The 15,485-nt window shown below is 38.2% G+C and overlaps 1 protein-coding gene across 1 annotated transcript; it reads left to right on the top strand.

The window, feature by feature from the left end:
* The first annotated feature begins 12,076 nt into the window (after positions 1-12,076).
* Positions 12,077-13,399, top strand: LOC129005245 (uncharacterized protein F54H12.2-like). Its single transcript, XM_054434084.1, has one exon. The coding sequence runs from the start codon at positions 12,077-12,079 to the stop codon at positions 13,397-13,399; it is 1,323 nt and encodes a 440-aa protein (XP_054290059.1).
* Positions 13,400-15,485: the final 2,086 nt, after the last annotated feature.

Raw genomic sequence — 15,485 nt, 5'->3', positions numbered from 1 at the left:
AAGGCCTATGGCATTTGTTTTCATTGATTGTATTAAGCTTAATGAACTTTTTTAATTTCATCTTTTTTTAATTGACATAGTTTTTGTTGTTGTTGAGTAGTGGTATTTTTTTAAAATTCTGACAAACACTGATCTTGGACTTTATTTTTACTCTTCATCTTTTTTTAATGATTGTCTTGTAATGTTTTTAAGACTCCTGTTTTTTTTCTAGTTCCTTAATTTGTTCCGTTCCTGTTACAACAAATTAGTATGCCAAAATATAAAAAAGATATAAACAAATGTTCAAGGTGGACGAAATGGAGACGAACCCATAATCATGACAACAACCCCAGTCATTCTTATGATGAACTTGATTCCGATTTCGAAACACCTCCAATCCAGGAATTGGAATCAGAACCTAATCCAATACAAAATGACCCTGAAAATATCGATTGTAGGCCTACTCAGCAAACAAGTTCTCATTTAAGTATTTCTGATATTGAACCTAATACCGATGTGGAGTTTGTACATAATCCCCTAGAGTATTTTCCCTTAGTCAACTGTCAATAGTCCCGGAGCCAACTGTGATGCAGCTCAAGAATCTGAAAGTGTTAAAGTAGCTAAATTCCTTCAAGAATGGGCTGTTGGCAATAATGTGCCCCTCAAAACACTTGACAGTCTTTTGAAGGGATTGAAAGAACATTCATGTTTCAAAGATTTACCTGCTTGTGGTAGGACAATAGTTCAAACACCTGTAGCCATAGCTAACCGTACAGTTTTACCAGGTTCTTATATGCACTTAGGAGTTAAAACACAAATCTAAAAACTCCTGAAAAATGATTCATCACACATTGATTCTGTCAGCCTTCTGGTGAACATTGATGGCCTTCCGCCTTTCAAAAGCTCGCAAGGGGAATTTTACCCCATTTTAATCAAAATTCTCAACAGCCCAGATGTACAAAACTTTGTGTTGCCAGTAGGCTTGTATTATGGTCTCGAAAAGCCTGCTGACGTTAATGACTTCCTGCAAAATTTTGTTGACGAGATTAAAATCTTAATAAATGAAGGGATTGAATGGCAAGGTACTTTATTGCAGGTGTCCATTGCTGGTTTCTGTTGTAATGCGCCAGCAGGAAGTTTTGTAATGGGTACAATTGGTCATAACGGGGTTTTCTCCTGTGCAAGATGCACTGTAAAAGGGCACTGTAAAGAGACTTATGAGCGCAGACGAGTTTTCTTGGATTGCAATAGTGACAAAAGAACGCATGAAGATTTTCTGTTGAAAACTGATAGACATTATCAGTGTAAGGACACATTGTTAACAGAGTTACCTGGCGTTGATTTTGTTCATTCTTTTGTATTAGACTATATGCACCAGGTATGTCTTGGCGTGATGAGAACTTAAATTGTCGCCTGGATGTCAGGTACAAAAACATCAAAGAAGTGTAAAATCTCAAAATCACAGAGGGATTTGATTGGTACTTATTTAGTTCGGCTTAAAGAATATTTTCCCTCAGAATTTTCTCGAAAACCGCGTGATATCAAGCTTCATTTGAGATGGAAGGCAACCGAATTTAAAAGCTTTATTCTGTACACTGGGCCTGTGGTTCTTAAAGAAATCCTTCCTAGAGACAAATATTTACATTTTTTACAGCTACATCTCTCAATGACCATTTTACTGACCACCAACCTTTGCCAGTCCCAAGTAATGCGAGAGAAACGCAAGACTACTTCTAGTTCATTTTGTTCAGTCAGTTGAAGGACTTTATGGGAAGGAATTCCTCACACATAATTTTCATGCTTTGATCCACTTAGTCGATGATGCAGACTACTTCACATCTACTGTAGGTCTACAAAACTTAACGTTAAATGACATATCTGCATTTTCATTTGAGGAGTATCTCCATAAGATAAAAAATATGCTTAGAGGGAGAAACGAACCTTTGGACCAGATTGGCAGGAGATTACTAGAAAAGTCTCACTTGCAAAGCACATGTAGTGATACCGATGTCAAACCATATTTCCCAAAGTCGTCCTCACATTGCAATGACCCTCTTTTAACTCTTTGTTCAGGTCCTCAGTTCTCAAAATGTGTGTTTTCATATTTTTTCATCTCTGTGACTGGACAAAATCAGTGTTGTGGCAACGATTAGGGTGATATTATAATTGCTGCGAACTTTGCATTCTCCAGAGAGTCTAAAGAAATGGTAACCATCGGTAAAAGATTTTTAGTTAAAGAAAGTTATTATGGAGAACCTCTTTTGGATAGCTCAGTATTAGGTATATACAAGGTTTCAAAATTGTCAGATTGGGAAACGTGGCCAGCATCATCCATAGTAAGAAAGTTTGTGTCTACAATTATATTGTAGACAAAGATTACAATTATATTGTACTTTTTTTGCAAGTATTTAGGCTATTTACAATCTATTCTATACTAGAACAATAAGTAAATTTCATGACAATTTAACATTGGTTAGTTACACTCCATCACAACATACAAAGTGCACTAACATTCAAAAACTTATAACACATTAAACTAGAAACGATTTGGAAGGTCTATTGGATTAACTCTTTTGAGCCTATATGTAGCTTCACTATTACCGAGTAGGTTAACTGCCAAGACATTTGGATGGCTTTCTAATCGCTTCTTTTTACTTTCTCCCCCTATACCATAGTATATGGAGAAAGTATTGTTTTCGTCAAAATTTTCGAGTTTGAGTGGATATATTCGTTTTGGGTCCCCCTGGACCCAAAAAAGTGGTTTTCGAAGTGATGTCTGTGTGTGTGTGTGTGTGTCTGTGTGTGTGTCTGTGTGTGTGTCTGTGTGTCTGGATGTGTACAGAGCTAGAGACTACACCTGTGGTCCGATTTCGATGAAATTTGGTATGTAGGTTCTAATCCATGGTATCTCCAGGCGTTTTTTTCATTTTTTTGAAATTTTGATTTTTAATGGGGATTTTCCCATAAAAACCCATAAAAAACCGGAAAAATCGGATTTTCTCAAAAATGGCCCGAACGATTTTGATAAAAATTTAGTATGTTGTAGCCCTTTAAATTCTGAACAAAATGGTACAAATCCCATTTCTGTAAAAATTACGGTTTAAAAGTTATAGTAAATTATGTTATTTTCCCATAAAACCCCATAAAATAACGAAAAAAATAGGATTTTAGACAAAAATCCGGTTTTGATTTAACATTGTATGTTATGGTCCTTACAATTGTGATAGTTTTTTTTTTTCATTTTTTAGAAATTTTTATTTTTAATGGGGATTTTTCCTTAAAACCCCATAAAATAACGGAAAAATAGGATTTTCCCAAAAATGGCCTGAACAGTTTTGATAAAAATTTAGTATATTATAGTCCTTTATATTCTGAAGAAAATTGTACAAATCCCATTTTTGTAAAAATTACGATTCAAAAGTTATTGTAAATTATGTTATTTTCCCATAAAAACCCCATAAAATAACGGAAAATCAAATTTTTCCAAAATTGGCTCGAACGATTTTGATAAAAATTTAGTATGTTATAGTCCTTTAAATTCTGAAGAAAATTGTACAAATCCCATTTCCGTATATTTACTCTCACCGCTTACTTACGATAAAGGTTGTTGACAAGCTTATGGGAGAAAGTATGTGTCAGTAGAGGTAATTACGCACTACTGTGGGGGCCGGATCCGCTCCGGTAATTAGCAATTACAATGAGTAATTACAATTAGTTTTTTTTTTATGTAATGAGTTTTTTTTTTTGTAATGAGTTTTTTTTTGTGTAATGCGTTTTTTTTCGTGCAATGAGTTTTTTTTGTTTTTGTAATGAGTATTTACAATTAGTTTTTTTTAAATGAGTATTCACAATTAGCTTTTTATCAGTAATGAGTAATTACAATTAGTTTTTTTTTTTTTAATAAGTATTTACAATTTGTTCTTTTGTAATGAGTACAGTAATTACAATTCGTTTTTTTTTTGTTATAAGTATTTACAATTTTTTCTTTTGTAATGAGTAATTACAATTAGTTTTTTTTTTTTTATTCGACAATGTGTAATTACTAATTAATACACATGTTGTACGTGGCAGAGGGTACTTCTCCCCCTTCCTTAATTTTTTAAGTGTAATTATTCTTTACATCGTGAGAAATCATTGTGATGATACTTCCCACACACACTAATCCCACACACACTAATCCCATGTCTAGACTTCATCAATCTGTTGACACATGAGGGAGGAACTAACTGGGGGAGGATATTCCTCCCCTTCCCTGTGTATGTGTGTGTGTGTGTGTGTGTGTGTGTGTGTGTGTGTGTGTGTGTGTGTGTGTGTGCGAGTGTGTGTCATAACACTGCCGCTTGGAGCGCTGGTGTAGGGGAGTAGCTACGGCGCTTCCACACTACAAGCATTCACAGACAACATGTTCTCCGACGAAGAACTCATCGCTGCCGCTGATGAAGCAGTGGCAAGACACCACGCCGAATTGGAGACCGCGGCGACTCAGCAGACGCATGGCGAGCGTAATTTATCCATCACGGATGATGAGGTTATCGCGAGTGCTGACGTCATCGAAGCGAGGATTGAATTGGAGGATAATAATGTCGAGCAGGAGGAGGGGGAAGACCAACAGTACGTCATCAATGTGCTGTCGATGGAGGAGTTGCTCCAAATACATTTGGAGGCAACAACCGAACTAAATGAAGGATGGTTAGCTCAACCTAGGGATGACGAGGAGGAGGCTAGGTTGAGTAACCTACTAACCCTTATCCCCATGGTGGAAGAAATAATCGCATCTATACAGCGGAGAGAAGACACGGAGGAGTAGATTTAAGTAGTAATTAAAGTAGAATTAAGTTTTGTAAATTAATAATAATAAAAAATATATATATATAAAAAAAACAACAAAAAAAACAACAAAAAACAACAAACAAACTAATAATTAGAACTATTCCATACAGTCTTGGCATAGCTAAGACAGTGATGCAATAGTGGCGGTCACCACAAGGAGAGAAGGGGTGTCCCCATCGTTCCTTCCCACACACACATTAATCACCCTGTCTAGACATCGTTAATCTGTTGAAACAGGTGGTGAGGGAAGGACGATGGGACACCACTTCTCTCCTAGTGAGAGATTATTTCCGCATCACTGTGGATTGTGGACCAACAGTTTATTTTGTATGTTTGTTTGTTTTTGTTTGTTTTTTTTTTATTACTATTTATTTAATATATTTTTTTTTATTACTATTTATTTAATATTTTATTACAAAATCTTAAACTAACTATCTATTCAACCATCTCAGAAACTCTTCATCTGTCATCTTCATTATCATGCGGTTTTCTTCACGCTCCAGCTTTCTTCTGCGCTCTAGCTCAGCACTCATATATCGAAGATTTTGCTTGATGATCTCCAGTTGCTGAGCTTCACCCTCATCTCTAGGTTGACTCGAAGTGTTTGACCATCGTATGGTCCATTCCAACGACTCGTCATCCAAATGTTTATATTCCTCCGTGGTAAATTTTTCTTCTGCGGCCTTACAAGCAGAAACTAACTGTTCGTCAGATATGTCACTAGGGAAGTGAGACATGTTACTAGCCTGATGACGGAATGTCGAATGACCATGTCTGTAAGAGCACTATGAGCCCCCCACTCTTTCCAACTGAGAAAGTAGTGGGAGTAGTGCTGCAATATCCCCCCCCCCTAGTGATATTTTTCACACACACATAATTATGTATGGAAGTGCAAGAGTGGTAATAAATATATCTATGAGTAAATTACAAAAAGCTAAACGAATCAATAATGATCTACGTTGGAATCTTTTTATTAAAAGTGCGATAGTACGTGCAAGAGTCACATTCTACGAGGAAAACTTTAATATCAACCAATGACAAAAATAGCGTACATATGACGAAAAATTATAAGAAAAGTGTATTTTTTTCAAGTCCAATAGTTACTATATTTTACTTTGCGGACTATGAAGACAGAAGATGCTACTCACATTTAGATAGTATTCGTTTTAAACTAAGAATAAAACAGATAGAAACATTATTACGTAAACCTATTCTGCTAAGGTTACAACATATAAGAGAGTGTCAAAATTTAAACCACGAGTCATGTTTTGAAAAATTATTAAAATATTCTGTTGGCACACCTGCAGTGGCTTGCTCACCTCAACCATAACTCATTGCATATCACGTCAGTCACAGTGTAGCAGCCGAACAGTGTGAGTATGAATCCCTCTTGCAGCATTGACGAATACATTCAATCATTTATGCAAGAGATAGACGGTATGACGGACAACGCAGTTCAACAGACTCCAATCACAAACAGTACAAGTAGTACGAAGAAAAGGAAGAGTTCCCCGGCTAAGACCAAGATGGAAAAGTCAGGATGGGTACCCAAGCCGCCAGCGGATTGTCCCATAGTATCATGGATGGATAAAGGTAATATGTACGCAGTGCAAAATCCAGCAAACAAAGGAAGTGTTTTATTGAAAATGGAAGTGTATGAAGGTGTCGACATGAAGTTCATGTGCGGTTTATATTTGGACAAAGACAAAACAGTGCAAGAGAGTGTTAATGAAACAATTGAAAAGATCGAAAACATGTGGGTTGATAAAAAAAACTGGTGCTCCAAAACTCACGGGATTAACTCAAACTGTTACACCATGCAAAAGTGACGAGCTAGATGTAAAACCAAAGAAACGTGTGGTACGTAAAAAGCAATAGACATGTTTATAGGAATTAATGAACACATGTGCCCATAAACTATCCACATATGACAACCAACTCTTTTTTCTAGACATTTGTTAGCATGTGTGTTAAAACAGCTGCGTTCATTATTAATCCCCCCCCCCCCACTCTCCCACCAACTAAAATGGCCGCTGATCGGAATAAAAAGCCCCAGTCTGTCTGAGACAAATGCCAGTCTGCTCCAGTTCATCAACACCTCACCACTAGCACCAGCACTGTCAGCTTCCACTACACACACACTATGAGCAACATTGCTGAGATGGACAACGTGATGACCACTGAGGCGGCTACACCGATGGACCTGAAGACTGCATTGAACACCTGCAAGAACAACTCGCCTACATACACCAGACTGACCGACTTGATTGATGAGGTTCCATACCTAATAACGATGATGGAGAGAGCGGTTACACCATTCGGCGAGACAATCATCGTCATCCTTGAGGCCCAGACGGGAGATGACTACTACCTGAGAGTCTATCTGCCGAGACGCTTCAATGATGTGGTGAGCAATGCCGACATCGATCGCTACAACAACGGTTTCGGAGATCGCCTTCGCTTGGTGAAACGCTCACCCAGGCCCGGCGCATCATTCACTCCGTTGGAATTTGTGTAAATATTGTAAAGCAAGAAAACATCAAGACGTAAATAAAAAAATGTATGTATATATATTCTTAAAATAACCTATGTAGATTTTGATAGTTTTTGTAAGTAATAAATTTTTGATTTATTTGCAAACATAAACACATGACTAAAATGATTGACTTATACCCGAAGGTAATACTATAGTTAAAGCAATGAGTGATTGGTATCAGTAGTTAGTATGACTTTGAAGTGGTTACACCCATTCTCCGCCATTGTGGCGGGGCCTTCAGGTAGTGGTAAATCAGTGTTTGTCTCAAGGTTTATTGATAATATTTCAGAAATGTGTGACACATTATTCTCTAGCATATACTGGCATTATGGTAGCGGTGGTGGAGGAGGAGTTGGTAATTCATTAAACTCAAAAATAAAATACATTGAAGGTTTACCAAACATGGAAGACTTTGACGGTAATCAACCGATACTTGTGGTAATAGATGATATGATGCGAGAAACAAACAACATAGTGGTTGATTTATTTACAAAAGGTTGTCACCATAGGAATATTAGTGTGTTTTTTATAACTCAAAATATTTTCCACCAAGGACGTGGCCAGAGAGACATATCACTAAATGCGCATTACTTAGTATGTTTTAAGAATCCTAGAGATAGGGTGCAGATCAAGTGTTTAGCTAGACAAATCCATCCAGAAAACTCAAAGTTTATCGAGGAGGCGTATACCGATGCAACAAGTAAACCACATGGCTACCTATTGATAGATCTGAAACAATCAACACCTGACGATATGCGAATACAGAGTAATATATTTCCAGATGATGATAATCATTTTGTGTATATGCCGAAACAAAATAGGAAAACAAAATAATTTAGTTATCATCATGTCGTGCTTGAGGAAGGACAGAGCGCTTCTCAAAGTGTTAATAGATGCTACTCCAAAAGAGCGCAAAGGGCTATTAAAAGTGTGTAACTTGAGTACTATTCGTACAGTTTGTGAATGTATTTACAATGTGTTACGAGGTAACGTTCCTCTATCAGACAAGATAAAACAAAAATTGCGAAGACACAAGACTACTCTTCGTCGAATTGTAAAACGAGGTGAATGCTGGAATAAAAAACGCAAATATTTAGTACAAAAAGGAGGTGGAACTATTATCCCATTATTATTAAGTACTGTGTTGCAAGCAGTTGTACAATCAGCTTTAAATAACTAAAATTTGTATTAATCAGGTGACTCCTACGTCTACATCCATATAAAGATTTGTCATTCTATTCTGAGACACCGTGCGTGAAGTTACACAGAGTTACACGACAATGGAGCATGCACGAAAAATGGTCATTGTTCCACAAGAGTTATTTGATCGTTTAAAATCGCCGGCTAATCAACAGTCACTTTCAACTGAACGTTCATACAAAAGTTTGGATGACGAAATGGAAGAGATAATGAATAATAAAAAACTCAATGATAGTGATAAATGGAAGTTGTACAGTCAAGTGTTACATCGTTTTTTAAACGTAGCGTCAAGTAATCGTGAACCAGTTAGTATCCCCATTGTGAACACCAAACTAGGTGATCAGATTAACGAGGCTGGTGAAAGAGACAGACAGTATGGGCAGCAAGAACATAACAAGCGACGTGTTTACCCTGGACAAATAGAGGAAATTGTTGAAACATTTTCAAAGACTTATAAAGATAGTGCTCGAAACTTATTGCGCTTCATAACACGCGACGACAGTTTGATTAGCTGGAATGATAATTTTGAAGTGATTATACAGGGTAACAAAATACCAGGATCCAATTTAGTCGATGTGACACATGCAATCGTACGAGTTCGAGCGGCACATTCATTACCGCCAGGATGGAATGAAATGTTGAGCGCATTGAAACTGATGAATGTCCCTAAAGAATATATACATAACAAACAAGCGTTGGACTATTTAACGTTTGATGAGGCAACAGATGAATCAGTATATGACTCGGTAGAAGAAACAATGGATGAGCCTGATGATGGGGCAAGAGGGGGGGCAGCCGCGCTGTCAGTGACAGGGCGAAGGAGATATTTATTACCAGATCGTTTACAGTCTGCATATGTCAGGCGGGTGGGTCACGCTCCGTATCCACAAAGGCAAGTGGCTGATCACCGTGCAGTGAGAAGAGAGGTACTTCAAGATTCGATTGTGCAGTCACTCAACAATTGGGAACCGTACGAACCGTAAACAATGGAACAGTTGTATTATAATCCAAACGATCCTGCCTCGTATGGCGGCGTAGCTCCGCTAGTACGAGGAGCGAGGGAGAAAAATATTTCCAAACGTAAAATAGTTGATTGGTTACAAACACAAGACACTTATACTTTGCATAAACCAGTCCGTAAACGATTTAAACGCAATCCTTATATGGTGTTTCGACCATATGAACTATGGCAGGCGGATTTAAACGATATGCGAGGATTGAGCAAATACAATGATGGTTTTAACTACTTACTGTCAGTGATTGATGTGTTTAGTAAGCGTCTTTATGTTAGGCCGTTAAAGAAGAAGGAAGGTGCTGAGGTGGCTACCGCTTTTGAGAATATTTTCAAAGAAGCAAATAAAACACCAACGTGCTTACAAACCGACAAAGGGAGTGAATTCACAGGTAGAAAGACCGTACGATTGTTTAAAAAATATAAAATAAAATATGTAACCACACAAAATCCTGATATCAAAGGCGGCGTGATCGAAAGAGTTAATAAGACCTTGAAGACTCGTATGTGGCGATACTTGACTCATAAAAACACTTATCGTTACATCAATGTGTTGGATGAATTGGTGAATGCGTACAACAATAGTGTGCACAGGAGTTTGGGCAATAGACTACGCCCTGTAGACGTGGACGGTGGTGACAAACATGTCGTCTACAATGTATTAAAACATATGTTTAAAAGGATACCACGACGAGTGAAACCAAAACTAAAAGTAGGTGATACAGTTCGAATAGCCAGGGAGAAAGGGAGATTTAGCAAAGGCTACGAGACAAACTGGAGTAAAGAAGTGTTTTCGATACATCGAGTGAATGTGTTTACGCCACTACCTTTGTACACACTTACCGATCTCAATGGTGAAGAATTGAATGGACAGTTTTACGAAGAGGAAATACAAAAAGTTACATTACCCGACAATCACTTGTTTAAGATTGATAAAATAATAGAGACTAAAGGTCGAGGACACAGTAAGCGATACCTAGTGAAGTGGGAAGGTTACGGAGACGAGTTTAACTCTTGGGTAGCTGCGCACGATATACAGCATGTCTAGTAGTATCAGTCAATTTTTTATGACATTGCCCAGCAATAGTTCTATGAAATATTTCCCACAAAATACAGTGACCAGTTATACCACACACTTGTCCAAACACATCCAATTAGACGGCAAGTGGGAGTTGGCTTTGGTGGACATTCACTATCCTTGTTCATTTGTGGTGAATGGAAACAATGTTGATGACGAAACAATACGATTTCAGTATGATAGTTTACTAGCGAGATCGACGATCCGTGATACAGAACAGTTCGCTGTTAAAATTACAGGCGGATACTATAGGAATCTTGATGATCTATTGAATACAATAAACAAACATGAAGACATCCACGATTATATGGAATTTTCATACGACACGAGAATCAACAGAGTTAAACTCAGGATCATGAACGAAAACGTATCGAATGTGAGTCTGAGTGAGAAACTATCACAGCAGTTGGGTTTCGATTATGACGAGAAAAATATATTAAAACCCAATATTACCGAATTGATTGGTTCTAAAGCACCAAACCTCGCATTGGGTATTCCAGCGCACATTTATGTGTATTGCGACTTGATAGAGCCACAATTTATCGGCGATACTACAGCACCATTATTGAATATTGTCAACGTCAATATAGATACGTACAAGTACGGTTCGTACAATTCAGTGTCATTCACAAGTCCGCACTATGTACCCGTTATGAAATCCACATTTGAAACAGTGGAAATCGACTTGAGGGATCACACAGGGAAAAAACTGCCATTCATGTTTGGAACGTCGTACGTGAAACTTCATTTTAGGAGAGTGCAGCAGCAACAGCAGCAATAATGATAATCAATCTGAATGATCCCTATTTGGCATACTACCGACGGCAACAATTACAACAGACTGGCGGTGCTATCGATCGAGTATTTCACGGTGCACCATATCAGCGAGGACATGGAATCGGTAGTTTTCTGGGCGGTATGATTCGCACTATCGCGCCACTGATCAAGTCCGGAGCAAAATCGGTGGGACAAGAAGCGTTAAGATCCAGTGTTGGATTCCTAACCGATCTGGCAGGTGGTAAAATTACAGATCCAAAATCAGCCGCCAACTTACGACTTAGAGAGTTTACTGGATCGTTGAAACGTAAAGCTGACGAACAGATAGAACGTATTATGCTTAATGGCGGCGGAGGCGGCGACATTGGCGCGAGGAAACGACGCGTAACGCGTAAGAATAACGCGAAACGCGCAATGCGTGGCCGTGGCAGAAAGCCTGTTACACCACAGTCGTTGGCTAAACTTCTTAGGGTGCGGACGTCTACATCAAGAAGAAGAAGAAGAGTTGGAGGAGTGAAACACAAGAGACTAGTAGGGAGGATACGACGACGAGGAGGAGTAGAGCCAAGGAAGAAGGTGACTTTGCCGAAGAAACGTACTCGTCGCAGTAAAAATTTGAAGTCTATTGATATTTTTAGTTAGTTAAAGAAGGAGGAGAAAAAAAATGTCGTTCCTACATCAAAAATCATGTGAGTGTGTCAAAACCGAGCTGGATTTATTCTCCTTACCACCTACGCAGACGAGTATTGAAAGTGGCAAATGGGTCCAGTACAAACCAATATCCACATTGACCGATGATGCGCCAATAGAGTTTGTAGTTCCGGGTAATGGTGATGAATACACTGACCTTTCACAAACAATGATACAATTGACCGCGTCTATTGTTAAATCTAACGGAACTGCGGTCACTACTGACGAAGAGGCGAAAACAGTTGGGCCGGTCAATAACTGGTTACACTCACTATTCAGTCAAGTTGATATGTTTATGAATCAAAAACTTGTTACTCCCCAAAACAACACATACGCATATCGAGCGTATGTTGAAACGTTAATGAACTATGGATACGATGCTAGAAAATCACATCTAACATGCAGTCTTTGGTACACTGACGATGGAATTGACATGAACGATTGTGCGGAAGAAAATGAAGGACTCAAAGCGAGACGGGAACTAACTAATAAAAGCCGTGAGATTGATATGCTCGGACATTTGCATGTGGATATTTGCAATCAGAATAAGTTCATGCTAAATGGCGTAGAGTTGAGATTTAAATTTATTCGATCAAAAGATGCTTTCTCCATTATGGCCAGTGCTGGTGAATTCAAGGTACATATTGTCGATATTAGTCTCTGGATTCGAAGATGCAAAATAAGTCCCACCGCACTGTTGGCGCACAGTAAAACACTCCAGACTGGTACGGCAAAATATCCAATCACACGAGTGGAGCTGAAAACATTCACACTACCCTCTGGAATACGTAACAAGACTTTGGACAATATGTTTCTCGGCCAAGTGCCGAAACGCGTCATAGTGGGAATGGTTACGAACGCCGCATACAATGGAGATTTTAAAAAGAATCCCTACAACTTCGAACATTTTAAAACAAACTTCTTTTGTCTATATGTTGACGGAGAACAAGTTCCATCAAAACCGTTACAACCCCACTTTGAAAAATCAAAGGATAAATATGTTATGGCATATCATTCGATGTTCTCCGGTTCTGGTGTACATTTTAGCGATGCCGGCACTGTTATCAGTAGGGAAGATTTTGGTCAAGGATACTGCCTGATGGCATTCGACCTAACACCAGATTTATCTGCAAGTGACACTACACATTGGAATCTGGTGCGTAACGGTAGTGTTCGAATGGAACTCGGATTCGACGACGCGCTTACCGAAACTGTCAACTGTTTGGTTTATGCCGAGTTTGACAATGTTATCGAGATTGATCGACAGCGCAATGTAATTGTGGACTTTGGCGGTTAATCGATCAGTCTTCAATAAACATTCGTTTGAGATGGACCGTTTACGCAGAGCATTCAAGAAATTGAATATATCATCACCCATCATTGTGGACATTCAATGTTTCAAGGACAATCAAAATGAATATACACTGAAGGAAGTTTGCGTCTTGGAAGCCGACACCGGCGTACTACTTATGCATCATATTGCTAAACCACCTTACGATCGATCAGAGTTATCAGATGAAAAACTGAGGGAAAGCTACTGGCTCACAAAACACTGCCACGGACTATGATGGGAGTTCGGTGATATTGCGTACTACGAACTTTTTAACAAATTGACTGATTGTATATCAAAAAGACCGACGGTTTATGTCAAGGGATTGGAAAAGAAAGAATATTTAAAGCGTCATCATGTGATGGACTTTGTTACTACCAATGTAATCGATATCGGTGCAATTGGTTGCGAATCAATCACTTCAATCAATAATTTAATGTCAACAAACGTTTTACGATGTCGAAATCACAAGTCTACAAACAGTCGATGTGCGCTCACCAACTGTGTCGCAATACGTGGTTGGTTGCATTTGACAACAAATTTGGACGAATGTCTGGATACCAGCGGAGATGCGAGATCCTACTACTGTTCTTGTTTTAGCACCTCTACCAGTACAACAAAAACAGCATCTACTGCTACTATTGGTTATGATACTGTAGAATGAACACGCTACAGATTGAAAAATATCTAGCCACACTTCCTGTGCGCAATGTTGGAGTCTACGCTGCTGACAGAATCCCACGACGCATCTCACCACACACTGCAATAATTGTAAACACTGATCCACACAATGAAGGTGGGACTCACTGGGTGGCTTTCTATTTGAATCGAGAGGGGATGCTTGAATATTTTGATAGTTACGGCCAACCGCCATACTTACCACTATATCAAACATTCCTGCGACACAACGCTCATCATTACCTGTACAATCCATACCGACTTCAAGGTGATACGTCTTCAGTCTGCGCCCACTACTGTTTGGTTTTCCTGTATTGCAGCACACACTTCAGTATGAAGATGATGGATTTTGTTCAACTCTTTGATGAACACACTACTGATCGTAATGATAGAATCGTCAAAAGACTCTTTACTCAAATGTATCACAAGACAAACTAATCACTGTACTGTTGTAAATTATATATATTTTTAAATATATATATTTTTTTATTACCAATAAACTTTTTCCTTTTGTCAAACAATATTTTCAGTTGTTATACTTTATTACCTGTGTTCATCATCATTATTATCATATTTTTAGTTTAAAGCGCATAGACTCTGATTATTTAAATGTGAAAACAAAATGATTTTTCCCTTTATTATTATTAAAATATTTCTGTTCAGAGTCTATGAATGCTGATCAAAGTCTAATATTATACTATGAATGATAGGAAAATAATTACAATCAGAATTTGTGAAATAAATATATCTGTTTATTAACTAAAATACTATTTACAAATATATGCATACTTTTGAGGAGTCAGTGACTAGAAATATTTACACGTGACTTTGAAGTGGAAAAAATTAAAGAATTTATTTATCAAAACATCTTTGAATTGTATTCAAAATCTAATACTAATGAAGACTGTTCAATAAATAACTCTACCTAATATCACACTCATGCGGACCTTGGTCTACTAATCAATAATAATATATCAGTTATGATGGGGACAGAGGTTGTGGCGCAATTGGAGAGTATCGTATCCACTAAAGGGTCAGTGGCAGTAGTTAAGGTCCCTCAAGTATCTGTGGTACCCTTAATGGTGGTATTGCATAGTGTCCCCAAGGTAGCGTGTTGATACCATCTTCTGGCATTACGTATCGTTTGTCGTCAAACGGTGCCAGTGAGCGCTTCTTCACCACAACAGTGTATAAAATGTGGTGACGGCTTTGAAAACGTTGATTGTCTGTACTTTTAGTAGTTTTATTGTACAGACAATTCAAATAATCTTCTATGGTGAGATCACGCTTCACTACTGCTCTATTTACCCCTTTTGCTCTCTTCACAGGCGGCGGTATACAGTTGGCACCATCTCCGTTGTCTCCTTCAGGCGCA

The sequence above is a fragment of the Macrosteles quadrilineatus genome, unplaced genomic scaffold, assembly GCF_028750875.1.
Source record: "Macrosteles quadrilineatus isolate MER2022 unplaced genomic scaffold, UCM_ALF_1.0 Scaffold_18__1_contigs__length_3160703, whole genome shotgun sequence".
NCBI lineage: Eukaryota > Metazoa > Arthropoda > Insecta > Hemiptera > Cicadellidae > Macrosteles > Macrosteles quadrilineatus.
Note: the sequence above shows the minus strand (reverse complement) of the source record. Positions and strands in the feature narration are given on the sequence as shown.